This window comes from Arachis hypogaea, chromosome 7 (assembly GCF_003086295.3).
Source record: "Arachis hypogaea cultivar Tifrunner chromosome 7, arahy.Tifrunner.gnm2.J5K5, whole genome shotgun sequence".
Taxonomy (NCBI): domain Eukaryota; kingdom Viridiplantae; phylum Streptophyta; class Magnoliopsida; order Fabales; family Fabaceae; genus Arachis; species Arachis hypogaea.
The window spans coordinates 47,376,105-47,401,723 of NC_092042.1; the positions used below are offsets into that span (position 1 = coordinate 47,376,105).

Genomic DNA, 25,619 nt, shown 5'->3' on the forward strand with positions numbered 1-25,619 from the left:
ATCCTAGTTACTCCTATGAGAATGAAAGTTAATCCCACTTAGTTAACCTTTGTGTAAGCAAAGAAAAGTCAAGTGAACCAATTGGTTAGATTTCCCAAGTCCTAGCCAATTCCTAAGGAAAGACTAGAGTTAGTGGAATTCCAGTTAATTAGCCGACATAACAATCAATCATGAATAGTTGATAACTCAAGAGCTTCCAGTTAATCAATTAAAGCCAATAATATAAAAAGCTAAATATGAATCTTAGATCAGAAATACCTCAAATAACATACATTCAAAGCAATAAAATCTAACATGGACAATATTCATAAGCCAATTGGGCAACATAAATCAAATACAAATAAAAGCATTAAAGTATCCCAAAGTAGAAGAGAAGTCAAAATAAAGGAATATTGAACCTGATGTGAAGATGAGATAAATCCTAATTCTAATATAAATTCTAATCCTAATCCTAAATCCTAAGAGAGAGGAGAGAGCCTCTCCCTCTAAAAAGTATATCTAAAGCTATGAAAAGTGAATTATGAAAAGCATAATTATGAATGTATGCATTCCCCCACTTTATAGCCTCTAATCTATGTTCTCTGGGCCAAAAACTGGGTCAGAAACAGCCCAGAAGTCGCTGATTGTGAAATCTGGTCCGTACAGGTCACGGCAAAGTGACGCGGAGGCGTCGTCCACGCGTCCGCAGGGATTGAGGTTTGCAGATGCGACGCATCCACGTGGAGCGCGCGTTCGCGTCACCTATCTGTACGGCCACTATGGTGAATTATATATCAAATTGAAGCCTCGGACGTTAGCTTTCCAATGTAAGTGGAACCGCATCATTTGGATCTCTATAGCTCAAGTTATGATCGTTTTAGTGCGAGAGGGTCAGGCTAACAGCTTTTCAGTTTCTTCAACTTCTTGTATTCCTTCCACTTTCGCATGCTTCATTTCCATCCTCTAAGCCATTCCTGCCCTGTAATTCCTAAAATCACTTAACACACATACCAAGGCATCTAATGGTAATAAGAAAGGATTAAAATAAAAGAAAATAAAAGCCAAAGAAGCATGTTTTCAATCATAGTACAGAAACAGGAAGGAAAATATAAAATATGCAAATCATATGAATAAGTGGGTAAAGAGTTGATAAAATCCACTCAATTAAGCACAAGATAAACCATAAAATAGTGGTTTATCAACCATTAAGGGCAACAATGGCACCATTTTGGGGCATGGTAAGCCAAAAATATCACGCACCATAACAAAATCAAGAATCCTCCATAAATAATATTCTAAATTAAAAAAATCCAAAAATACAGTTAAAAAATAGACTCTTAATCCTAGATTATTTAAGGCACAAAATCATACAACAAGACAATGCACCAACATGCAACATCACAAGTAACCAACTACAAGTAAGCATTGATATAGAGAAGAAAGAAGCGCTAACCTTGATAAGGAAGGTAGATGATGGAATCATGCACAAACACAATCCTAGAAATAGCAGTCCCAAAGCAAGAAGCTTCAAGAAAGAACGATCACCAAGGAGTGTGAGGAATTCTGATATGCACAAAGAAAAAGAAAAACTTGGAGAGAAAACAGTTTTCAATAGTATGAAGAGTATTAAGAGGAGATTGTGTGCAAAGAAGAAGAAATGAAAAAATGAGAAAAAGAAGAAGAGTCAAGCTTTTATAATTTTGAGTAGGGAAAAATGGTAAAATCACCATGCATTAAATGCTACACAATTACCAAGAAAACTAAAATGACACGTAAATAGTTACAAAAGTTTACAATGTCACATCAATTCAAAATTATATCGGGTTAGCTGACCTCCTCAGATAAAATCACATTGAAAAACCGATCGCAGAACGGTTAAACTTGAGTACCTAACCTTACGAACTATTCAACATTCCAACGCCAACATAACTCGTCCACCTGATTGCTCGAGTCTGACTTATCTAACTCAATAAACAAAGTTAGGTCTAAAATGAAGGCCCAATCTACAAAGAAACCAATGCTACTACATCAAATCTGCCCGACTTGATAAAGCATGAATCCTTAGGTGCGCCCCGACTTGACTTGTACATCAAAAAATCTTAATTGTACTAACGTGTATCCCTACAAATTAGCAACACTATCACTCCATAAAAAATTAAAAAGTAACCACCCACCATCATAGGTGGATAAGTTACATAGTGATAGTATATTGTCACTCTTACCGTGTAAATACCCATCAAAGATAGGTATTTCTTGACCCTAATTCATAAAACATGCCTAAAAATCTTGCTAACTTAGCATCGAAATCCTTTGTAGGTACAACTCCCCATTCACCATAAAAGACCTCAAACAGCTTTGTCTCATTTGAAAAGACGTCGGGACCTTCACTAGAAGGATTCTGGACCTCACGTTTAGGCCCAAACTACTTTAGTTTCACGTAATTTTTGGAACACATCTTATAATTTTCTTTAGCATACTATGAGCTTGTTTGAGTGCTATTAGGTTGTTAAAAAATTTTTAATAATAAAAATAAAAATTCTAAAAAAATTATAAAAGTGTCATTTATAAACTACAATTTATATCATTTCAAAAAAACCATTTTTTCTTAAAAAATATTGAAAAAAAGACAGATAGGTCCCTGATTTTTTAAATTTTTGATAAATACATCTCTGACAAAATTTAAATACAAAAAAGTCCCTGACTTTAACAAACGGAGGACAATTTAGTCCTTCCATCTATTTGCCTATCATACACCAAACAGAACTGGCTGACGTGGTTGAAACGGTGTCCAGGTGTCCGTTACGGTGCCACGTTGGAAGAGGAATAAAGTTCGAAGGACAAATAAGTCCTTGACGTCATTTTGCAAATAAAGTTCGAAAGACAAATAAGTCCTTGAGAATTTAGTTCATTATGTTTCTATATATATCATATATTACTATCTAATTGAAATATACCTATATTATGTATCATATATTACTATCTAATTTAATAATCAAATGTGTCACATGACACTCTTATTAAAATTGAGAGAAAATATTTTTTTTTCAAAATTAATAAACTCCTTTCCTAAATTCTCTTATCTACCTCTCTCTATTTTTCTATTTCTCTCTACTATTTTTACTCTATATATAATTATATTTTATATTAGTAATTTGACAAATCAAAATATGTCATTCGATATTTTTTTACAATTAAAATATTTTAAATGTAAAAGTATACACATTAAATTATTTTAAATTTTAGATAACGAATGTTAAAATTAATTATTAATAAAAAATTAGACTTTTTTCATATAAAAATAATAACTAAAAATCTTATTATTTAATTTTTTTATCTTCAGATATATTGGTCTTCTTAGTCAGAGACTTTTGTCAACTTACGACTTTTTTGTAAAAGTAGTTTGATTTTATAAATCTTTTGTGCCATGCATAATTTATACTGTTAGAACAAAGTGAACTATAATTTAAAAAAAAATTATTCTCGTAATGTTATTATGGATAAAAATACTAGTTCTAATATAATACACAAATGCACTAATGCTAACTTAATACATGAATGATGCACAAATGAACTAATGCTAACTTGATGCATAAATGAACTGATGCTAACTAATGCCACTGGTATGATGAAAACTGAACTAATACAATTTAACAAATTCTAATATAATACACAAATGCACCAAAACTGAACTAATGCAATTTAAGAAAAAAAAGTAGAAACAGAACAAGCTTAATTTCTGCAATTTTAATACAAATAATTTAAATTGCAGAATACAACAAGTTAACATTTCAAAATACAAGCATAATTTTATAAACTAAATTCTCATAATAGAAGGATAATAGAAGTATAATGAACTACATTCTCAAGGACCTATATGTCCTTTGAACTTTATTTGCAAAATGACGTCAAGGACTTATTTGTCCTTCAAACTTTATTCCCCTTCCAGCGTGGCACCGTAACGGACACCTGGATACCGTTTCAGCCACGTCAGCCAGTTCTATTTGGTGTATGAGAGGCAAATAGACGGAAGGACTAAATTGTCCTCCGTTTGTAAAGTCATGGACTTTTTTGTATTTAAATTTTGTCAGGGATGTATTTGTCAAAAATTTAAAAAGTCCGGACCTATCTGTCTTTTTTCCAAAAATATTTTAACAAAATAAATAGACAAAAAGTATCTTTATATCGTTGTACCCAAGGTTTTGAAAACCCAGACCAGTCATTGAATCGTTCTAGTCATTGGTTTATTGGTCTAACTGGTTCAACCGTAGTCCAACTAGAAAAATTATTTTATAATAAAATAATAAATAAATTATAAATAAATACTATAAAACATAATTATACTCTAATATAAAGTTTGAAGTATCTTCTAAATTTAAAGCATTACATTCATGTCATCAACCAAAGCCTTAAGATCTTTAGGAAAAATACAAAATTAAAAGTAAAATAACAAAAAAAATATCCAAATACAAAATGCTAATATAAAAGTTTTGTCATCAATCATTAAAATATGCAAAAATGTGCTACAGATTTGTTATATTGGGATAATCTTCACCTTTATTTCCACCACTTTTTTGCAGAAGAATCAAACTATATAGCATAAATCATTAAGACAGTCACAATCTAAATTAAAATCAATAATCAAGACATTCACAATCAATTAAAAAATCAAGACAGTCATCAAGACTTTCAAAATTAATAACTTAGTAAATTAAAATCACAACACACAAAGCAGCAACACAGCACAACCAAAGTTATTCAATAATCACTAATCATTCAACAAAAATTAAAAACACAACTACAAACCTTCAAAAGATAGAAACAGAGCATAAAAACAAAAAAAATGAAGAACAAGTAAAGAATAAGGGAGCATTGAGCCACTGACCTCTGAAGACAACGCCAACAAATTGGTGATTCGAAGACCAATTACCGCAACAGACGATGTCGACCAAACGACGGCAAACAATTGAAGACGATGGATGGGATGAGCTCACAAAAGAAGAAAGCAGGGGTCAGAGACTTGGGGGCAGTGGCTTGATGGACGAACGTTGGTAGTAGCTCGACGGACGAAAAAGAGCAGTGGCTCCACGGACGGACAATAGAAGTAGATCAAAGAGATGCTAGGATTGGAGAAGAAAGTATTTTCTGCTTGAGTGAGAGGCATGCTTGAGAGATTTGATTTATTTCAGACATTCAACGATTCAAAACGGCATCGCTTCCTTCAAACTGTCTGATTCTCGGTCTGGTCCAACTAGCTGGTTCAGTGGTTCACCACTGATTTTTTGCTCAGTAGTTTCAAATGGTTAACCGAACCGTTGTTGTTGCTAATTCACGGTTGGACCGGTCTGACCAGCCGAATCGGTCCTATTTTTAGAACCATGGTTGTCTCCAAATATAATTAATAAATTAAAAAATATTTTTACATGAGATATATGAACATCAAATTACCTTAATTTTTCTAAAATATCTTTTCAAAAAATCATTTAAAAATTATTTAAAAAAACTTATCCAAACAAAGGATTTTTATTTAATAAAATAAATTAATTAATAATTATGTAATCAATTGAATAGATTTTTAAAATTTTACCATTTTAAACATTTAAGTATGATTTCTCTGGCACAAAGAGCGAAATCACCGATTACATTGATTGTGCAGTTATCGACAGCGAGATTCAAGAAGAACTGAAAGTGCGCGATTGCGCTGTTTATAGTCTCCACCACCATGATTTTGCAGGTAGTGAAAGTGTAATCGGGTGCTTTCTAATCTTCCTGGAGTTCACTATTAGTAACCATGTAATCAATGAAATCCACAATTTTGTTTTTTTTTGTGCCAACAAAATCGTACCTAAATATTTAAAATGGTAAAAATTTACTTAATTGAATAAATAATTATTTTATTTTATTTAAATAAGAAAAGCTCTAAACAAATTCATATTTTTTACCCTTTTTTTATCTTCTTTCTTACTAGGTCTAACACTATATGGATTGAAGATGTAGCTCAGAGAGAGAGAGAGACCACGAAGGCAAGCAGTTGGTCATCATAAAACTCAAAGAGAAAAAACAGAATACCAAAAGCATCACAAGCACTGAAGATGATCAATATGCAACTTAAAAAATAATTTGGGATTGAAAAGGATCTCAACGTATAAAATATTTCATGTGGCTCACTTTGCATAATAAACTTCTAACTACAAAGAGAAGGCAAAGAATTATGGGAACATTACCTAGTTGTTATAGATATGTTGGAATAGAAGAAACCTTTATACATGCGCTTCGTGGTTGCCTAGTAGCATCGCAGATCTGGACAAGATTAATCCATCTCTAACTTCTTTAGAGCTCCCTTCAACACTTGACTAAGATGAAACCTCACCTCAGAACTGAGCAACAAACCAAATGACCCTTGGATGGATAGCTTTATGATTGGATATTAGTTGATGTGAAAATGAAAAATACAGAAGTATTCACTCCAACAATGAGTAGACCACCCAAGTCTACATTAGCTCACAGCTAACCATGTTGAGGAGATTTACACATCTTTCAAAAAAGAAAGCCTTTTAAACATAGTCATAACCATATTTCAAGTGAACATAAAATGGAATAGGCCTCCACAAGAATGGTAAAATGAATTCAAATGAGACGTCAGCGGATAATCTTGGACCAGCTGAATGCGATGGAGTTGTGAGAGATGAGAATGGATTATGTATAGCAGATTTCATGAAAAATTTATGGACATGTAGTGCTTATCAAGCGGAACTATGAGAAGTTTATTATGGTCTCAAAACATTGTGAGTTAGGATTTAGAAGGGGAATAGTGGAACTGGATTCCAAAACAATGATAGAAGTTCTTGTAAAAATCAGAGCAGAAAAACATCTAAATAGTCTAATAAAAAAAAATTTACTTCCTTATCAATAGGAATGACAACTCAATTTCAACCATACATACAAGAAAAAGAATCGTATAGGTGATTGCTTAACAAGACTAAGTACAAAAAAGAAACTTATGTATCATTTTGTGAATCTGTCTTTTAGTATTCTTAAAATGATTATTAATGATGATGTCCGAGAGATTATTTTATCCCACATAGTTAAAATATAGTTTCTAGTTTCTTGAGTTTTAAGACCGTTAAATATATCAAAAGAATTGAGAAAAAGAGAAAAGTTTAAGTTTTTTTTCTAATATTAGATTATTATGCATAAATTTTTTAAAATTGACTCAAATTATGAATTATACAATTTTTATCAAACATTAATAATACTTTATCTTTTTATAATATATTTATTTTTACAAAATATCAGTAATATTTTATCTTTTATAATTAAAGATATTTTTACTATAAAACATTAGTGATGTTTTGTACTTCTATTATAACAAATGAAATACTAAAATAATTAAATATTCTTGTATTTCACATTACAATAATTTATATATAAAAAAATTAATAAAAAATTCAAAAACATATATATATATTTTAAAAGAGTGTTTACGACGTGCACGCACGCGCCTCGTTAGCAATAAAATTTAACCGAGGCGTTTCACAGACAAGAGGTTTGATTTCTGGAAGCAATCCGATTCCCATGGCCGAGGATCGGAAACCAGATGCACAGTTCTTCGAGCTTCTATCCAATCTTCTCCAAGAGGTTCCTCCTGCCATCTTCTAACTTTCATCAATTTTTAATTCGTCTGTTCTCATGCCGGGTTTGCTGTTTGTTTTTTTATAAGCTTGTCATAATTCTGAAGACTGTGCTAGGTTCTGATGTTTGTGTATTTTGAGTTGGTTTTCTGTTTGATTGATGGGGAACTAACTTTCAATTTTCCAATTATGTGAGATTTGATAATCTAGGTTATGTGATTTTTGGTCATTACTTGGGGAGGTTTTAGTATTTACACCATAATTTGTAAATTGTGATAATTGCGTTTGTTTTGCCAAGTATACTAGAGAGTAACTTTCATGCACTGTAAAATACATAAGAATTTTGCAATCATACACTGTTATGTAATAGAAAAAAATGTAATATGATATTTTCCTTTATTTTTTAACTGCATATGTAGATACTTGAAAATTGTTCTCAATCTGGTTTAATGGCTAAATTTGGCTATTTTCACATGGGAATTTGAGTTAATGCGGGGGTTCGTGTTTAGCACTTTATTTTATTTCATTTTATTTTGATACAGAGGCATTCCCTGTTCTTGTTGTTTTGAATTTAGGTTTTAGGTTTTAGTTTTTGGTTATTGTCTTACGAGGTTTTTCCACACACTTTGTAGAGTTAGGCTGATCAGCGTCCCAGAGTGTTGATAACACCCTCTTTTACATTCATTTTCTTATTATCAATGTAAATTCATGGTACCTTTGTGTCTCCTGATAATTGTTTTGTACTCTTAATGGAGTATTCTGAAAATGCGGTTTGCTCGTCCACTTTATTGGTGGATTATGCAAGTCCTTGAAGACAGCGGATAAAGTGGTTCTAGAGGAAACTAATCATGAATTTGCATGCCACTTTGTACTTACCTTATTCTTGAAGATCATGAGTTTGGGTGAATAAAACAACTTATCTCTTTGTAATGTACACAGGCAGTACCTTGACAGGTTTTGATGTGTTTAAAGAGCTACCTAGCATGAAATCTCTTCATAGATTTTCATTGTGCACCATGAATTGTTTTTGGAAAATTGTTTCGGGCGGCATGCATTAACTGCTGGTCACATACCATTTTTATGGAGCTGTGCTCATCTGTAGTTATGTTTGCTGTTTTGACAAAAATAGGATGAAAGGAATACATGAAATATGCACATCCATTCATCCAATAATACTGTAGCAGAGGATATAAAAGAATAGTAAAGCGTTATTTCTTTGAAACTATTTAGTGATAGATTTCTCCATTGTGGTCTGAATTGACTTTTTGGACTATAGTGAACCGTGTTTCCTGTGTTGTGGATCTAAGCTTAGATTTTTTGGAAGTATCAATGTTTTGCAATGAAGAAGACATGGTTAATTAAACTTGCTCGTATGCTGTTCTTGTAAAGTAGCAAATTATTTGGCTACTTGTTCACACTTGATGAGTATTGTTTAGCAGTATTCATCATCTGATTAGCTTTGGCCACTACTTTCAGAAATTGCAAAATGTTGAATCACTCAAATGTTACTGTATTAGACACACTAATTTTTCTTAAGCAATGAAGATGATTGCATATGGATGCCACTTTACTGTTCTACTTCCATAGCATTATCACTTACTGATCATCACCCGTGTTGGATGTTAAACTGTGTAGGTGGAGACTCTGACAAACCAAGAAGAAGTTGAATTGCGCTCCAAGATTGAAGCCCTTGGATTAGAGGTTACAAAAGTTCCTTCAAATTCAACCAAGCAGCTTAATGAGGTAGTTTTCACGTTTCAGTTTTCAGTTTCACTTTGTAGTTTTGTTTTAACCTTACTCAATGCACAGTGCTCAGTTTTTCTGTTAGGTTTAAAACCATGTTTTGATCCCTATATGCACCCGTCATTTTTGTTCAGGTTCTTATATTAAAACTTTTTTGGTTTAGGTCTCTGTAGTTATTAACAAAATGCTGAAAATAAAAATGGGAATGGAAATCCCCTTCCTTGTTTTGAAACCTTTACAAACGGCTTTAGGATACTCGTTAACTAAAGCCCTTTTTTTTTCAAATATGACGATCTTAATTTATTTATACAACAATAAAGCTTCATCTCACTAGATAAGATTGACTACATAGATCAAACAATGTCATGTGTCTTGTGACTCTTGTCCATAAATAACGTATCAACTTAATCCATTTATGCTTAAATCTCTTATCTTGATTTATTCATATGTTTAGTTTAAATCCAATGAATCATAAATTAGAAACTTAGGGCTTGTTTTGATGGGTTTTTAAACGATTTTTTTAAGTGATGTTTTCTTTTAAAAAAATCTTTGGAAAAAGTAAAAATAATTCGATATTTGGATATCTCATTAAAAGTTTATTCTATCAATAATTTTTGGGTACAACATATAGGATCATCCTTAAACAATAAACATTCCTTATTAAGTAAAGAATATTGAACTCGATTTTAACTAGAGAACTTTTTAATTTTATATTGTTATGTTTTTTATGAATGTTTGTGATTGAAAAGGGTAACTTACTATCAAGTTAACCATTTTTTCTTGGGCTGCATATATTGTTTTTTATAGAAAGGAAAACAAAAAAAATTAAAGCCATAACTTCTTGTTTTATTTATTACCAATTTTACCTCTAATAGGCAATAGCAGGTCACCTTTTAAGAAGCACTATACTTCTTATTTTACTTAAGAGTGTATTAGCAAATACTTTTCCAAAGTAAAAAGTAAATTATAACTTCTAAAAAATTTACTTTTTTATATTTTTATTTTCCTAATATTTTTACTTTTATTTAAAAAGATTTGTCAAAATCATACTAAAAGATAAAACATCTTTTTCTTTTAATAGAAGATCTTTTTTCTTACATGCACCCAAACACACACTTAATGCTCATTTTAATCTTCCTTAACTATTACAGAGACCTCAACTTCTTTTAACTTCTAACCATCTTCTTGTGTACATAGTTGGAAATAGCTAGGGAGTTGGATAAATTATCAGCAAAATTGGATGATGTTGATGAGATGATATCATCAACCATGGCTGAAGATCCACAAGTGAGGTCTCTCTTGAGTGATACAGCTGATTTGTGGATGCCAGTTATCACTGCCAGTTCCGAGGAAAGGCGTAATTTTGCAGCTTCATCTGGAGAAGATAACAAAGACCAAAAGCAAGTGGAAAACTCTAAATAGATTCTTATTTCTTGTATTCCAATATTGATGAGCTTGTATTATTATTATTATTATTATTATTATTATTATTATTATTATAGAGAGAATTAAAGATAATTATAAAGAATAGTAGAGGAATTCCTAGAATTAGGGCTAAAGAGAGAAAGTAGAGTTTTTAATTACGGTTCATTTTTTTAGATATTGGAAAAGATTTGGTGTAATGCTTTAATATTGGAAGTGAGGGTGTTTTGCAAAATTCTGGCGGTAGAATTGGCAGAGAGCGAATTGTCAGAGGTTGGATTCTGGGTGGCAGCAGGCTTTGCTAGCTGTTAATTCTTTGGTTGCAAATGGCGGCATTAATATTGCTGAAGGGTTAAGAAAAGGTGTTAAGATAGTGGAAGACCGAAAAGAGAAGAATCCAGTTGCCAGTATTATACTATTATCTGATGGACAAGATAATTACACCGTCAATGGCTCTGGAACTAACCAACCTGAACCAAATTACCAGTTGCTTTTGCCTACTTCTCTCAGCGGTCGTGATACTTTGGGATTTCAGAATGCTTTTGGATTTGGCACAGACCATGATGCTTTATCAATGCACTCAATTTCGGAGATGCCTGGTGGTACATTTTCTTTCATCGAGACTGAAGCTGTGTGGACGCCTTTGCCCAATGCATTGGAGGACTTTTGAGTGTTGTTGTTCAGGAGCTGCAGGTGGAAATTGAGTGTATACATCCAAATCTTAGTCTTTCTTCCCTTAAGGCAGGGAGCTACCCAAGCTGTGTCGGATTATTGATGTTGGAGACCTATATGCTGATGAAGAGAGGGACTTTCTAGTATCGGTTGATGTCCCAGCTACATCCAGCAATGAAGCATCATTGCTTAAGGTCAAATGTGTTTACTCAGGAAACAATGACACTGGAAAGCGAAGAAGTTAAAATCAGAAGGCCTGAGCAAGCCGGGCAGGTTGTAATGTCACTTGAGGTAGATAGACAGCGAAACAGGCTCCAAGCAGCTGAGGCAATGGCCCAGGCACGGCTTGCAGCCGAACAGGGAGACCTTTCCAGTGTGGGGTGTCGAAAGATGCTTGCGGAGACCATTGGATTGGATGCTGAACTCAAGGAAATGCAAGAGAGGATTGCGAGTAGGCATCTGGGAGAGCGTACATCCTTTCCGGATTGAGTTCACACTCATGGCAGCGAGCAACAGCACGAGATGATTCTACTGATAGTTCAAGTCTTGTTCGGGCATACCAGACCCCATCAATGACCCAGATGCTTACTCGATCTCAGGCCATGTTGCTAGGTAGTCCATCAGGCCAGAGGCTTCTTCAGCCTCTGCTGTCGTTCCGATCACAACCAAGCCCAAGGTAAATAAAATCCAACAGGGAATTTGTGAAAATCATATTGAACATCAGCCTTGCCAATGATTTTCCCTTCTTTTTTTTTTTTGCTTATAAAAGATCTGGGGAGGGTGGTAAACAGGAGAAACGGAAGAATTTCTTTGAGCTGTGATTTTGCTGTTTAATATAATGTATAAATGAATAAAAGATGAGGAAAGGATTAAGGGTGGAGGGGTTTACAATTTTACATTCAATGGAGAAAAGGGGAGTAGATAGCAATTTACTACATTATGTTTCTTCTATTTTGGGGGGTTTAAGGTTTTACTTTCCTCTGATTATGTGGTTTTGGTGTACATAGAGAAGAATGGTTTTTTAATTGTGCAAATGTGCAAATGGTTGGGGATCTCATCAGTATAATATAATATGTTTTCAATTCTTTATATTTTCATTTGATTCCACCCCTTGGCAACACAAATGGTTGAGTATTAATAACCTTATCTAATTCTTATGAGCACTGATGATTCCCAAAATTCAAAAGTACTCACCTTTAATCAAATGTATCTGTGTATTGTGGTACCTTTTTTTCTCTTGTAAAGGTAGTAAACCTTTTTTTGTAAGGGAAGTTTCACCTAAAAATCTAAAATGTGGTTTCTTATTTATTTGGGCTTAAATTCACACGCCTAAATGCCTAATGCGCAAGTATATGAATTACAGCATCATTTTTTTGAAACAACAATATGTTGCTGATATGTATCATTGGATGAAAAAAAGTAGAGAAAAAGAACTATAATATACAAGAAAACTATTAGAGTAATGATCAAATTCAAATACACAACTCATTATAATAGTAACACAGTTACACACACTCATGAAAAGAGAAGTGGAGTAGGTCGCTGTCCAATTTGGTGTAAATAATCCTTTGGACCGAGTCACATGTGAGAGTGACAAGTCAGAGACGAACGAGTTGCTTGTGAGTACTCAATACCCAGTAGTGTGGTCCATTCAATCCCATGCTTGGTCATTTGTGGGATATTGTTCATCTGTTGCATGGTGAAGGAAAAAGGATTATTACTTCTTTATTTACTGTCTGTGGTATTTAATGATGGACCCATAAAGCATTAAATTATAAATATACCAAAAAGGTTGAACCAAAGTTGAAGTTATGACTGCAAAAATGGAATGGCCTAATAAGCATTATAGTTACTGCGTCCAATGCGCATAAATTTTCTTATTGACCGACCAAAATATGAAAAGACATCCACTCTTATTAAAGTAGAATCTAACATAGTAACACACACTTAGAGCAACTCTAAGGCTTGAGTGCTAATACCGTTTTTTCTGACAGAGAGTTTCCAACCGTTGAAGGAAAGTAAAGAACGGTTCTCACGCAATTTTCAAGAGAAGTGAGTCTCTCTAAATAGAAACTTGGGATAACCAATAATAACTTATCCAATGGAAGTTATTATTTAAATAAATAATTATATAAAATTTTAATTAATTATATTAAATAATTATATTAAATAATTAAATTATAATTAATTTATTAATAATTATAATAATTAATTATATTTTTATTTAATTAATAATTTATATTAATTATTTAAATAATAATTAATTAAATTTATTTACATTAAAAAATAAATTTAATTTTTACACCTTACAAAATAATTGTTGGTTGGGTTGATTATTTTTTATTTTTAAAATTTAAAATGTAACCACATTAAAATTAGTCGTTGCAAAACTAGTCGTTGGGAGTATGATAATATCGAAAATGGCTTATTACAACTTCAGCTGGGAGAAGAAGATTTTGCACCATACCATCAATTTCTCCAAGAAGATTTTGTACCATACTATCAATTTCTCAATTTCACAATGCTTGTCATCAACTATAGAGTTTAATTATGTTTTTCTTTGCATTAACTAATTTTACAAATGAGGATAATCTCGAATTATATATTGTGTATTATTGTTATATGTGAATTTATTTAATATTAATATCTTTTAATAGTGAATTATTTTTAAATTTATAAATTTAAATAATATTATTGAAAAATATTAATTACATTAATTTTAAATATTTTAATTAATTAATTAAGTAAAATCACAACAGGAACTAAAGTTAGTTCCTTCTAATGGAAAAAATAGAGATACTTTGAGTTTCTATTTACTATTTATGACGCAAAAACTAATGTGGAGTTAATTTTTATGACAGGTGGACTATAAATAAGAACTGAATGAATTCCTTCCTGGAGATGGTCTTAGGATGTGCTTCAAATTCTTAACTTAAAAATCCCATTAAGAAAAGAGACTCGTACAATTAATCTCAACTTCATCTTCCATAGTCAAAACACAATAAGCGGCAATAACAGCTTCCCTACTTGTATGTAAGAACCGACTCTTTGACCCCATAAAATTGGTTCTATGCTTGATACAAGAGAAGTTTCGAAGTTGTTTAAAGTTCACAGCTATCATCTAATCTCACTTGCCCTCATTCGGTTTAGGAATTTTCTTGTACTCGTAATCGTCAATGTTCACCTTTTGTTGCAAGGCCTACACAACAAAACAAATAAAAGTGAATCTTTGATAGTCATTATTACCCGAAATTAATAATGAAGATAACAACAACAAAGCCTTATCCCACTAAGTAGAGTCGGCTATATAGATCAAACAATATCATGTCTTTACCCTGAAATTTCTAATGGAAGGGAAGAAAATTTCTTAGGCCCCGCAACTAGATTGTCTCTCAAAGCACTATATTCAATAGTCAAAATGTACACCAAAGCATTATCTATAATGGTGAATTCTTCATGCCAGCCCCATATTTTTCAACACATGTTTAAGTTTAATATTAAATACAGTGCTTATTGAAAAAAGTTCATGTAAGTAGATACAATGTGTTCAGATATATTAATTTTTCATGTATTTAGGGGAAAAAACACACCTTGAGCTCATCCTCCAATGAGATGGTTTTTGGATTGTATGCATCTACTGGTCCAAGTCTAGACAATGCTTTTCTTACTTCAGTTATTTCCCATTCCTGATCATCCTTCACCTTTGCAATATCCTTGCTGCAAGCATAAGAGAACAAATAAAAAAGGAACATCTAAGTAGATAGCATAACTAACTAAAATCTAGGGCTTTATCCTGTTTTCTTAGTTGCATTTAGGAACAAGTGACATTACTAGAAAACCACCATAAATATGTTTATATATATGCATATCAGTCTTGAAAACATGGTTAAGAAATTAAGAATGTGAACAGTGTTCTCCATGCATTGGATTCTATTGAATAATGTTGATCCAATATTATAAAATAACACAAATCTTTAAACCTTGAATGCCTTCAATAAGTGAGATAATAGATTCAGAATGAGAGCTTCAAAAACCGGAAGAAGCATGAGTTTTCTGTGCCTTCCAAGATAAGCCTAATTGATAATGCAATATTCACATGTTTCCCGTTGTATAGCCATATATACCTTTGGTTTTATAGACCCAACACTTTCACTTCTTCACATAACACAAGAATATAGATTTTCACTATTCACACCTAAAAGATTTGGATTTTAGAGAGATCAACATACCTGCCTTGCAAGAGATGACCAAGGCCAAGAGCACCAAGAACAGTAAGAGATATCATGGGAAGGCCATATCTCAGAAAGGGGCTTTTCCTGCCCCATCTCTTGAAGGAACCAGAAGAACCTGGATTCTTAGCTGTCGTACTTTGCTTCCCATTTTCTTCTTTTGCTTTTGCTGTGTGAATTGTACTCATTGATATCCAAACAACTCAACACCACACTGGGATAGTAATTCTCCTAAACTTTGAATAGCACACCATCATGACATGGTTTTAGATTTGAGAATGAATTCTAATTTCCATATTTTATGTTTTATATTGTCTTAACTAAAAATCAGTTAGTTAGTTAGTTAGTTACAATTCAGTGATGTTGGGTTCAATGGACTGTGTTGAGGCTAATATCATTCATTGAGACATTATATCAGACATTTGGTAAGCACAAATTAATATTAAAGCTTTTGAGGGCAAATACCAAACCTGGATTATGTTGTTTTTAAGGAAAAGGTAAATGATTGTTTTCCTTGTCACTTGCTGCTGCAAAGGTGAAGATCCACTTCCTCCGAGAATGTCTCTCTTAAGTTTTGTTGCAACTTGCAACACACAAACAGGAGAGAGAGAGAGAGAGAGAGAGAACCTCAGTGAATGACACAACGTCAGAGAATTAAGGCCTGTGGGCCGCAAATTGGGCGATTTTCTTTTTTGTATACTGGGCTCATTGGTTACTTTACTTTTGTTATGTCCAAAAACCTTAAAGCACAATTCCTAGTTTCCGACTTTTGTTATTTTAAATCAAGGTTCTGAGAAACAGACCAGTCATCGAACCGTTCTAGTCATTGGTTTATTGGTTTATTGGTCCAACTGTGGTTTAACCGGAAAAATTGTTTTAGAATAAAATAATAAATAAATTATAAATAAACATCCTAAAATACAATTATAGTCTAATAAAAATCTTAAAATATCTTCCAAATTTAAAACACTACATGAAATGTCATCAACCAAACAGGATCTTATCAAAATACAAACTCAAACGTTAATCAGTAAACAAGGCAAGAGAATGTCTTGAAACCAAAAAGTTATAACTTTAATAAGGAGATAATTGAGAACCTTAGATGGTAAACAAATTCATGTGAATGGTGGTCACTTTATAATAATAAATTAAAGACATTGCACATCATCCTAGCAACAAAATTCTGGTTCCAACAAGACACTAAATCATGTATTGCAAGTTCAGCACAAAGCTTATTTATTTATAGAAACTAAAAACACTATCAGCACAAAGCTTATGTATATTTGCTAATCTCTCTTTCACATCCCATTACTCACTCCCACAATTCGTTCTATATGATATGATTTCCAAACTCACTTGTTACTCTTGCACAAACTGAATATCTGATCAAAATGTTTTGTTTATTCCTCTAGTCATTATTCCCCAAGCAATACTAGCAGGTAGGAGTGGGAACAATCCACATCCCTCCACAGTTTCATGGTTTATGTTCTTACTTTATCAATTATAAATTCCTACAAACTTGTTTGGGTAGGAATAATGTAGGATAGACCAACATTTCACTTCAAATTAGTCTATATTATTTTTTATTTTTCAGTTGATGGTTTCAATGTTTACTTCATGTACTTAATTTGCGTAAAATAAAGTGGCATTCTATCCCCAAAAGCACTTTTCCCACAACTATTTCAGTTCATCAATATTACATTCTCATAAATCTGACTATGCAAAATTTTAAATACAACTAATATTCAATTGGGAGTGATCAAGCATACAATCATTTCTGTAGTCAATTTATCAAGCTTCAAGTCTTCAACAGCTTCACAAACTTTAATGTCAAGAACAATCAGTGAAATTAAAAACATGAAGCATAGAATAAATCAAAAGATCACCAATTGCAAATTTTTTAATAAGAACAGAATTTAAGAACAATGAAAAATGAAGAAAGATTAACAGTTTTCAACCCAATTTTAACAAAGCTCATCACAATAATTAAGACAACAAAAAGCACTGAAGGAACAGTGAGTCAGTAACATAGCTAGTGCAAATTTAAAATTTAAAAGTTATCAATTTAAAATTTATCATCAAATACAATCAGTGAGCAAAGCCAATCAACCAAGCACTGACTGAGAATTCTGTTCTGATTCTGTGACTGGGAAGCAACAAATTCAAGTTACAGCAACAAATTTAACAAATCCTAGTAAAGTCCCGATTTACAACGACATTCAGATCAGCAACAAGGCAAATTTATTGATTAGCAATTCAGCAACATGCAAAAATACAGGGAGAAGGGAAATCTGGAAAAGAGAGAACAGAGAAGCGATGGTGCACGGACTCACCAACGGTCGACGGCGAGTCGGCTACCACCCCACGGAAGGCGACGAAGCAAGAGACAACCCCACGAGTTTCTTCTGCCGCCGGCGACGAGACAGACGAACCACGATATGCCAGTGACTGAGACGAGACTCGAGTGAGACTGGGAGGCAGAATCGAGCAAAGCCAACACGACGCGCAGCAACCAACATGTAAGCTCGAGCACTCACTGGCGGAGGGAGGCGCGAGCAGCCGAGCACAGAGGAGAGAGGCGAGATGCAAGCACACGACGCGGAGGATTCGGCGAGAGGCCCGAGAGCACGAAGACGGAAGTTCTTGAGTGCGACGGATGGCGGCGCAGTCTCTCACTCCGACAGACGGCGACAACGATTGGTGGAGGCTAGGGATTGCTTTCTTTGGTGGAGGAAGGAGGTGGAGAAGGGGGATAACGTGCAACTGCAATCCCTTTTTCCCTTTCAAGGAAGGAAACGACTTTGGTTTTTTTTAACCGGATGGGGTTCTGGTTCGGTCTGACCGGCCAGTTCAGCAGTTTTCGAACGGTTTTAATTGGACGGTTTTATACACTGACTTGAATAATTTCTTTGTCGGTTTTTGGTTGAACTGATTCGACCGATCGGTCTGATTCGATTTTCATAACATTATTCTAAATATTTTATTGAAAGAGAGGTATTTTTCTGAAAAAAAAAAAAGAGAGGGTGTCTGTTTTCTACTTTTGATTTGGGAATAATAATTAAGTAATTGGTCAGTGCCAAATTCTTAATGGAGTTTAGTACTACGGCGAATTAGTCCTTATCCTATCAGGTTGAAAAATATTGTGAGAAACAAAAAAAAAACGTATTAAGTATTAACAGAGACTTTCATTCAATCTCCTTAATTTATTCAATGATTTAATACAAAAGTTATATTATTTATTTATTTATTTATTTTTAAGCATATAAAAAATATTATATAAACACAACCAATTTAGCATTATTTATTTATATATAGATATATGTGGTATTTAATTCATTTTTAATATATATTTTGTATTGTAATATATATATATTGTATAGATGATTAATTTTTTGTATATACCTAATATGGTTATAAGCATATAAATGTCAAACCAGTAAATCTCATAAAAGTTACCATATTCAAAGTTTAAGTAATACCAAAAATTTAGAAGGAAAAAAAAAGTTCAATAAAACTAAGAAAATTCATATCCAAAATGAGCAACTGCTATCTACTCTAGACTAGATTGTATTTGCATTTATTGTAATGTTTACCTAAATAAAATTGAAAATTCACTTAAATTTATAATTTAATAATGTCAAAAACATTTTCCTAATCAGAAGTGTATTTTATTTTATTATGAGTTCCTGAGCTTTATATCTATATATTTTCATGTCAAATTTTTCTAAAACTTAGTCCAAATAACCCGAAACTTAGAACAACTTGACAAATACAATAAAATCTCTAATTAAGCAACTAAACATAAAATTTTGAGTAATTAATTGCAAATTTTAGATGCCAAAAAAGTATGTCATATTTTTCAACTTTATAATGTTTAATTAAGTTGCAACATAACGTAAGAAAGTGATCATTTAAATACATTATTATTAGCATAAGATTAAGAGCAACAAGAAAAATCTCCATTAAAACCAAACTAAAACAACCAAAAGTGAAAGCAAAGGTGAGAATATTCTTTCAACTTCAAAATCTTTCAGTTAAAATCAATTAACTTCAGTCATGGCCTGTTGATCTTTTATGGTGGTAATGGTAGTGGTGATGGTGATGGTGGTTGATGTTGGTGTTATCTTAGTTTTTCTACATGACTTTGTAACTTAGTTGTTATTAGAGGACTTAGGCATTAATCTATACCCCAATTTATCAGTGATAAGGTTGTTCGTATGGCCTAATCGTTGCAAGTGTAGAGGAAGACCAAACTTTTTGTAGCATATATACTTAAATTATTTGACTTATTTTTTAAAATAAAGATAGTTCTATTGATAAATATTATTTTGAATAATTTTATTGAAGTTAAAAATTAAAAAAAATAGTGAAAGAATTTATATTATAATTTGATTATTTTTTATTTGTATTTAATTTTTTTAATTATTATTTTTTGGTTAATTTAATGAATTTTATTTTTCAAAAAAAAAAAGAGTCAAGCAAGGTGGGCTAGCATTTTGAACCCGGCCCGCCCCGTTTTATGGTGCGGGCTTAGCAGGGCGGGTTGGGGCAGAGCGGCCCGCTTTGCCACCCCTAGTTATGAAGAAGCGTATGAATGTTATGTAAGGTATGCCAAGTGTGTGGGGTTTAGAGTTTGAAAGGGGGATGCGGCTCCTAATAGAACTGGCAGTTATGTTCGATGTAAATTCTTGTACAACAAAGTAGGTGAGAGAGAAGAAATGCTACGCAACTACTAGTAAGATAAGAAAGCAAAAACCTGATACCAGAACAAATTGTAATGCAATGTTGTCAATTTATCTTAACAAGAGTTGTTCAATGTGAAAAGTGAGAAAGATTGTAGAGGATCATAACCATCCTTTGATACCGCTTAAATTAGTTCACCAAATTTCAAATCATCGTACAATGACAGATATAGACAAATCGCAACTGGATAACATGCATAGACATGGCCTCCCACCTTCGAAGATCATGAGTCCTATTGTTAGACAATTTGCTAGTTATGAATTTGCTGATTTTACAAAAAAAAGATTTGAATGAACTATATTGAAAGAAATCTACAAAGATCATTGAAGGATATGTAAATAGAACTCTTAATTATTTATGTGGAAAAGCAGAGGATGAACCTATGATGATTGTGAGACACGGTTTAACAGATGACAATAAATTGGAGCATTTATTTTGGGCAGATGATGTAACACCCTAATAATACAGATCCTTATGCTTGAGTCATAAGTCAATGATATTAAGGTTGTACAACTCTCAAGGTGGATTATAATACGTAATTATATATGTTGAAGGGAAATATTAAATGAGAAGCCTGAAAAGGAGTAAAAGTAAAATCGCAAAAACGGGAACTCTTACGTATTGATAACATATAAATGAGGCGCAATCAAAAAGCGAAGGTAAGGATAAAACAGTAGAGCAGAATGAGATAAAGACATAATATAATGGTATAATATATGCAAATAGCCGCTAGTCATGACCTGCGAAACTTAGGCCGGCTAGGGCTACAGAATGAAAACCAGTTTGACAATAGAAATTCCTATCTCTCCCAAAATACATCACAGTCTCTATAGACAAGTTTCAAAGGATTAAATACATAGCATAAGTTTTCAAAACAAAAGCGGAGAGAATCTAAGAAAATGTAAATAAGAGAATTTCAAGGTCTTCACCGTCTTTCAGATAAACCACAGCTCACTGCTGAGCTCCTGGACCTGCATATGAAAAATAAGAGATATATACGAAATGAGAACCCCCTGACTCATGAGTTTCCAGTACGGTAAAAGTGCCAAATAAATACAATGTACTATAATATAAATTCACTAAGCATCTTAAACTTCTTATCTCGTCATATCCATCCTAAGTTCTCACTAATCCATAACTTGGCAACTATCTTAGGGGATTCTAATACTAACCCAATATCCTTCATACTTTCACTACCTTCCCAACCGGATAATCCAAGAACCAATCCATCCCTCAAGTAATTCAACTTTATACAAACACAAACAATACAGACAAGTAATGCATAGATAAGGCAAGTATGACAATTAGAAAATAATCATGAAATATGTACAATTAGGCAAACCAAGGCAAGTAAGCAAACCCAAACAATTCAAACATATGCATATGATGTATGTCTATCCTACTGACTATGAGCTCACGTGTCGGTTAACTGCCAGAACCCGACACACCCAGTAGCTAACCCGGCTATCGTCTCTCTATTGCGCATTAATATCATTAGAAGAAATATGTGTCCTGTCACCATTAGAGGGATTATGTGCCCTATCACCGTTAGAGGGTATCCGTGCCCTGTCACCGTTAGAGGGTATCTGTACCCTGTCACCCTTGCAACCAGAGAGAAAATACAAGCATACTCACATTCAACATTTTTCATTCATGATTCATTTACTACATTCAGTCATTACTCATATATGCATCTCCGGCATACTCGCCACATTTTCACGTTTCCTCAATTAATCATAATCATTTAATCATCAATCATATTTCAGCATTACTTCTTTATTCATTTCCCTTACATTCATTCATTCATTCATTCATTTTTTTTAAACTTTCCTCATCTCTAAGTTACCACTTCTCCCTACTTTCTTCTCACCACTCAACATACAACTAAGGTTTAGGGGCTAGAAGAATAAAAATAAAGGTTTAGAGATTTGAAATTTAGTTTTAAAATGCAAAATCCACTTTGCTAAAAACAGTGGTCACGCATACGCGTGGGAGTGTAGTTTTGCCCATTATGTGTACGCATTGCCTCGTCCGTGTACGTATGTACACTGGACAGAAATGCCCATCCGCATATGGAGGGGTCCGCATACGCATGTAATGCAGAAATGTCAAAAAGCTGCTAAGTCCAAAATTTTCAGCTTTGTACACCAACCTTTGATCGAGCATAACTTCCTCATTTTAAAACAGTTTTTCTCCGTTCTTCAAACGGAGTAAACATCTCAGACCAAATTTTCTTTCTAAATAAGTTTGAAATAAAATAAAGGTTCGAAGACCAAGTTATGCTCTACCAAAGTTGGATCAAAATCACAATTTTTACAAAATTTAAGAAACCTCCAATTTCAAGACATACAAACTCCAAACCCTTTGAAAACAAGCCAAACCTTTTAAAAATCAACCCCAAACCTTAGCTATTCAGAATCAAACCATTTCCAACTCATATTTTCAACTTTCTTATTCAATCCATCACTTTTGACCAATCTCAAATGCTATAATTCAACTTCAAACAACATAGCCAAACATCATTCCATATCCCAAGTTCCAACAATACTCAATTTCATCCACTACCATACATATAAATTAATATCATCATTTATAAATTACATGCATTATCAACCATCACTTACCGTTCTTCTCTCTTTTCGGCTTCCGGCACAAATTCACGGCCTCCGGCCCAATATTTCATCAAATAAACTCATAACCACATAATTCACTATCTAATATCAATTTCAAACCACACATCAACCATGCAAAATTCCACAATCCTTATCCAATATCAATATCATCCATTTCACATATCATACCAATCAATCATACCATTCAAGCTTAATCCTAGGGGCACCTAACCTAAGAATTCACATCATATCACACGGTACCTAAATGAAACTTAAACAATACCTTAGTTAATTCCTCGTAAAACCCAAAGACACCTCAAGGTCAATGTTCCTCAAGAGTTCACAGTCCCAAAGCCTCACCGAATCAAATTCCAGCCACCAATGTCCAACAATCAAGCTCCCAACATCATCATTGTTCTCCAAATCAACAATATTCAATTTAATCCCACAACATATCACTATAACCAACATTCAAGCTTGCTAACCCATAAATCAACAAGGACTTGAGGTTTTTACCTTATTTATGCATCAATTGTGTATGACCCACTAATTTTCTCCAGTTAATTTGACCCTAGAACATAAAAACAACTAAAAATCTCAACACTCAAACATCAAATTTTCGAAATTAGAAAGGAGAGGTTGAGAGTGAGATTGAGATTTTCTTACCAAATTAATCAGCAGGCTTTGTAGAGAATTTCAAGATGAACGTGTGGCTGTAAATGGCCCGTCAATCGGAGCTCCGAATCAAAAGTTATCTCACTTTGAAATCAAACTAAGGTTTTGGAATTTCACCACTCTCTTTCCCTTTTCTATGAGTTTCAGCATGTTGTTGTGTTTGATAGGGGAAGGAAGGGCTATTGCCCTTCAAAGGAGTCCTTGGGTTGGGCCATGGGCCCGGTTTGGCCCGTTTGGCCCAATCTTTGGCCAAATTCTTTAAAATTAATGTCGAAATTCTTATTTTAATTAGCTCTATCTTATTAAACTATAAAATTCTATTTTCTAATTTCTTTAAATAATAATTAATTTATTCAATAATTATTTACTAATTTCTCAGGTTTTATATCCTACCTCCCTAACAGAAATTTTTTGTCCTCCAAAATTCACTCTCAAATCTTCATATACGCTCTCTTATATTCAATCGACCTCTTACCATTCAGTTTGCCATTCTCCAACATTAATTCTTAACACCCTATTCCCAATTTCAGCTTAAGCTATATTTATCCGTTTCACTCTTAGCTTCTGGTGCACGAAATTGTGATCAATACTTTTCACAACTCAAATAATCCCCGGTGATGAATCCAAAAACTTGGTGTTCAATACCATGGCATAAACACAACTTCGCACAACTAACCAGCAAGTGTACTAGGTCGTCCAAGTAATAAACCTTACGCGAGTAAGGGTCGATCCCACAGAGATTGTTGGTATGAAGCAAGCTATGGTCACCTTGTAAATCTTAGTCAGGCAAACTCAAATGGTTATGACTGATGAATAAAACATAAAGATAAAGATAGAGATACTTATGCAATTCATTAGTGGGAATTTCAGATAAGCGTATGGAGATGCTGCGTTCCTTCCGTCTCTCTGCTTTCCTACTGTCTTCATCCAATCCTTCTCACTCCTTTCCATGGCAAGCTGTATGTAAGGGTTTCACCATTGTCAGTGGCTACCTCCCATCCTCTCAGTGAAAATGTTCAACGCACCCTGTCACGGCACGACTATTCATCTGTCGGTTCTCAATCAGGTTGGAATAGAATCCAGTGATTCTTTTGCGTCTGTCACTAATGCCCAGCCTTCAGGAGTTTGAAGCTCGTCACAGTCATTCAATCATTAAATCCTACTCAAAATACCACAGACAAGGTTTAGACCTTTCGAATTCTCTTGAATGCCACCATTAATTCTATCTTATACCACGAAGATTCCAGTTAAAGAATCCAAGAGATATCCACTCAATCTAAGGTAGAACGGAGGTGGTTGTCAGGCACACGTTCATAGGTGAGAATGATGATGAGTGTCACGGATCATCACATTCATCAAGTTGAAGAACAAGTGATATCTTAGAACAAGAACAAGCGGAATTGAATAGAAGAACAATAGTAATTGCATTAATACTCGAGGTACAGCAGAGCTCCACACCTTAATCTATGGTGTGTAGAAACTCCACCGTTGAAAATACATAAGAACAAGGTCTAGGCATGGCCGTGAGGCCAGCCCCCAACCGTGATCAAAAGATCTAAAATGATCCCAAGATGATCTAAGATCTCCAGATGAAAATACAATAGTAAAAGGTCCTACTTATAGAGAACTAGTAGCCTAGGGTTTACAGAGATGAGTAAATGACATAAAAATCCACTTCCGGGCCCACTTGGTGTGTGCTTGGGCTGAGAATTGAAGCATTTTCGTGTAGAGACTCTTCTTGGAGTTAAACGCCAGCTTTGGTGCCAGTTTGGGCATTTAACTCCCATCCTTGTGCCAGTTCCGGCGTTTAACGCTGGGAATTCTGATGGTGACTTTGAATGCCGGTTTGGGCCATCAAATCTTGGGCAAAGTATGGACTATCATATATTGCTGGAAAGCTCAGGATGTCTACTGTC

General features: G+C 33.5%; 2 protein-coding genes, 1 long non-coding RNA gene and 1 pseudogene across 9 annotated transcripts; 2 read left to right on the top strand and 2 right to left on the bottom strand.

Moving 5' to 3' along the window:
- Positions 1–243: 243 nt before the first annotated feature.
- LOC112703006 (uncharacterized) lies at positions 244–6,948 on the bottom strand. Its single transcript, XR_003154441.3, has 4 exons — positions 6,201–6,948; positions 4,862–5,340; positions 1,433–1,504; positions 244–958 (listed from the first exon to the last, which is right to left on the bottom strand). It is a non-coding gene; the product is annotated as an uncharacterized lncRNA (long non-coding RNA).
- Positions 6,653–10,878, top strand: LOC112703007 (uncharacterized). The gene is made up of 3 exons (XM_025754278.3): positions 6,653–7,614; positions 9,243–9,350; positions 10,548–10,878. Exons 1-3 carry the CDS (start codon positions 7,552–7,554, stop codon positions 10,770–10,772), a joined length of 396 nt encoding a protein of 131 aa, XP_025610063.1. The 5' UTR covers positions 6,653–7,551; the 3' UTR covers positions 10,773–10,878.
- LOC112701437 (E3 ubiquitin-protein ligase WAV3-like) lies at positions 10,800–12,535 on the top strand (annotated as a pseudogene).
- A 1,816-nt stretch (positions 12,536–14,351) lies between these two features.
- LOC112703008 (uncharacterized) lies at positions 14,352–18,522 on the bottom strand. Of its 7 annotated transcripts, none has more exons than XM_025754279.3 (5): positions 18,007–18,522; positions 16,144–16,256; positions 15,674–15,904; positions 15,035–15,161; positions 14,352–14,643 (listed from the first exon to the last, which is right to left on the bottom strand). In XM_025754279.3, the coding sequence occupies exons 3-5, from the start codon at positions 15,859–15,861 to the stop codon at positions 14,572–14,574; spliced, it is 387 nt and encodes a 128-aa protein (XP_025610064.1). In that variant the 5' UTR covers positions 15,862–15,904; positions 16,144–16,256; positions 18,007–18,522; the 3' UTR covers positions 14,352–14,571. The 7 variants fall into 7 exon arrangements, with proteins under 7 accessions (XP_025610064.1, XP_025610066.1, XP_025610065.1 ...); XM_025754281.3 differs by having other exon boundaries at positions 15,674–15,909; positions 18,007–18,458; XM_025754280.3 differs by lacking the exon at positions 16,144–16,256 and having other exon boundaries at positions 18,007–18,458.
- Between the last annotated feature and the right edge of the window lie 7,097 nt (positions 18,523–25,619).

What these genes read in the sequence shown, in the direction of transcription:
- LOC112703007 (XM_025754278.3), top strand. Translation starts at nt 7,552, where the DNA reads ATGGCCGAGGATCGGAAACCAGATGCACAGTTCTTCGAGCTTCTATCC. An exon ending in TATCCAATCTTCTCCAAGAG is followed by an intron (nt 7,615 to 9,242) that starts GTTCCTCCTGCC and finishes TAAACTGTGTAG; the next exon opens with GTGGAGACTCTGACAAACCA. An exon ending in CAACCAAGCAGCTTAATGAG is followed by an intron (nt 9,351 to 10,547) that starts GTAGTTTTCACG and finishes TTGTGTACATAG; the next exon opens with TTGGAAATAGCTAGGGAGTT.
- LOC112703008 (XM_025754279.3), bottom strand. Translation starts at nt 15,861, where the DNA reads ATGAGTACAATTCACACAGCAAAAGCAAAAGAAGAAAATGGGAAGCAA. An exon ending in GGTCATCTCTTGCAAGGCAG is followed by an intron (nt 15,162 to 15,673) that starts GTATGTTGATCT and finishes TTATGCTTGCAG; the next exon opens with CAAGGATATTGCAAAGGTGA. An exon ending in CATTGGAGGATGAGCTCAAG is followed by an intron (nt 14,644 to 15,034) that starts GTGTGTTTTTTC and finishes TTTGTTGTGTAG; the next exon opens with GCCTTGCAACAAAAGGTGAA.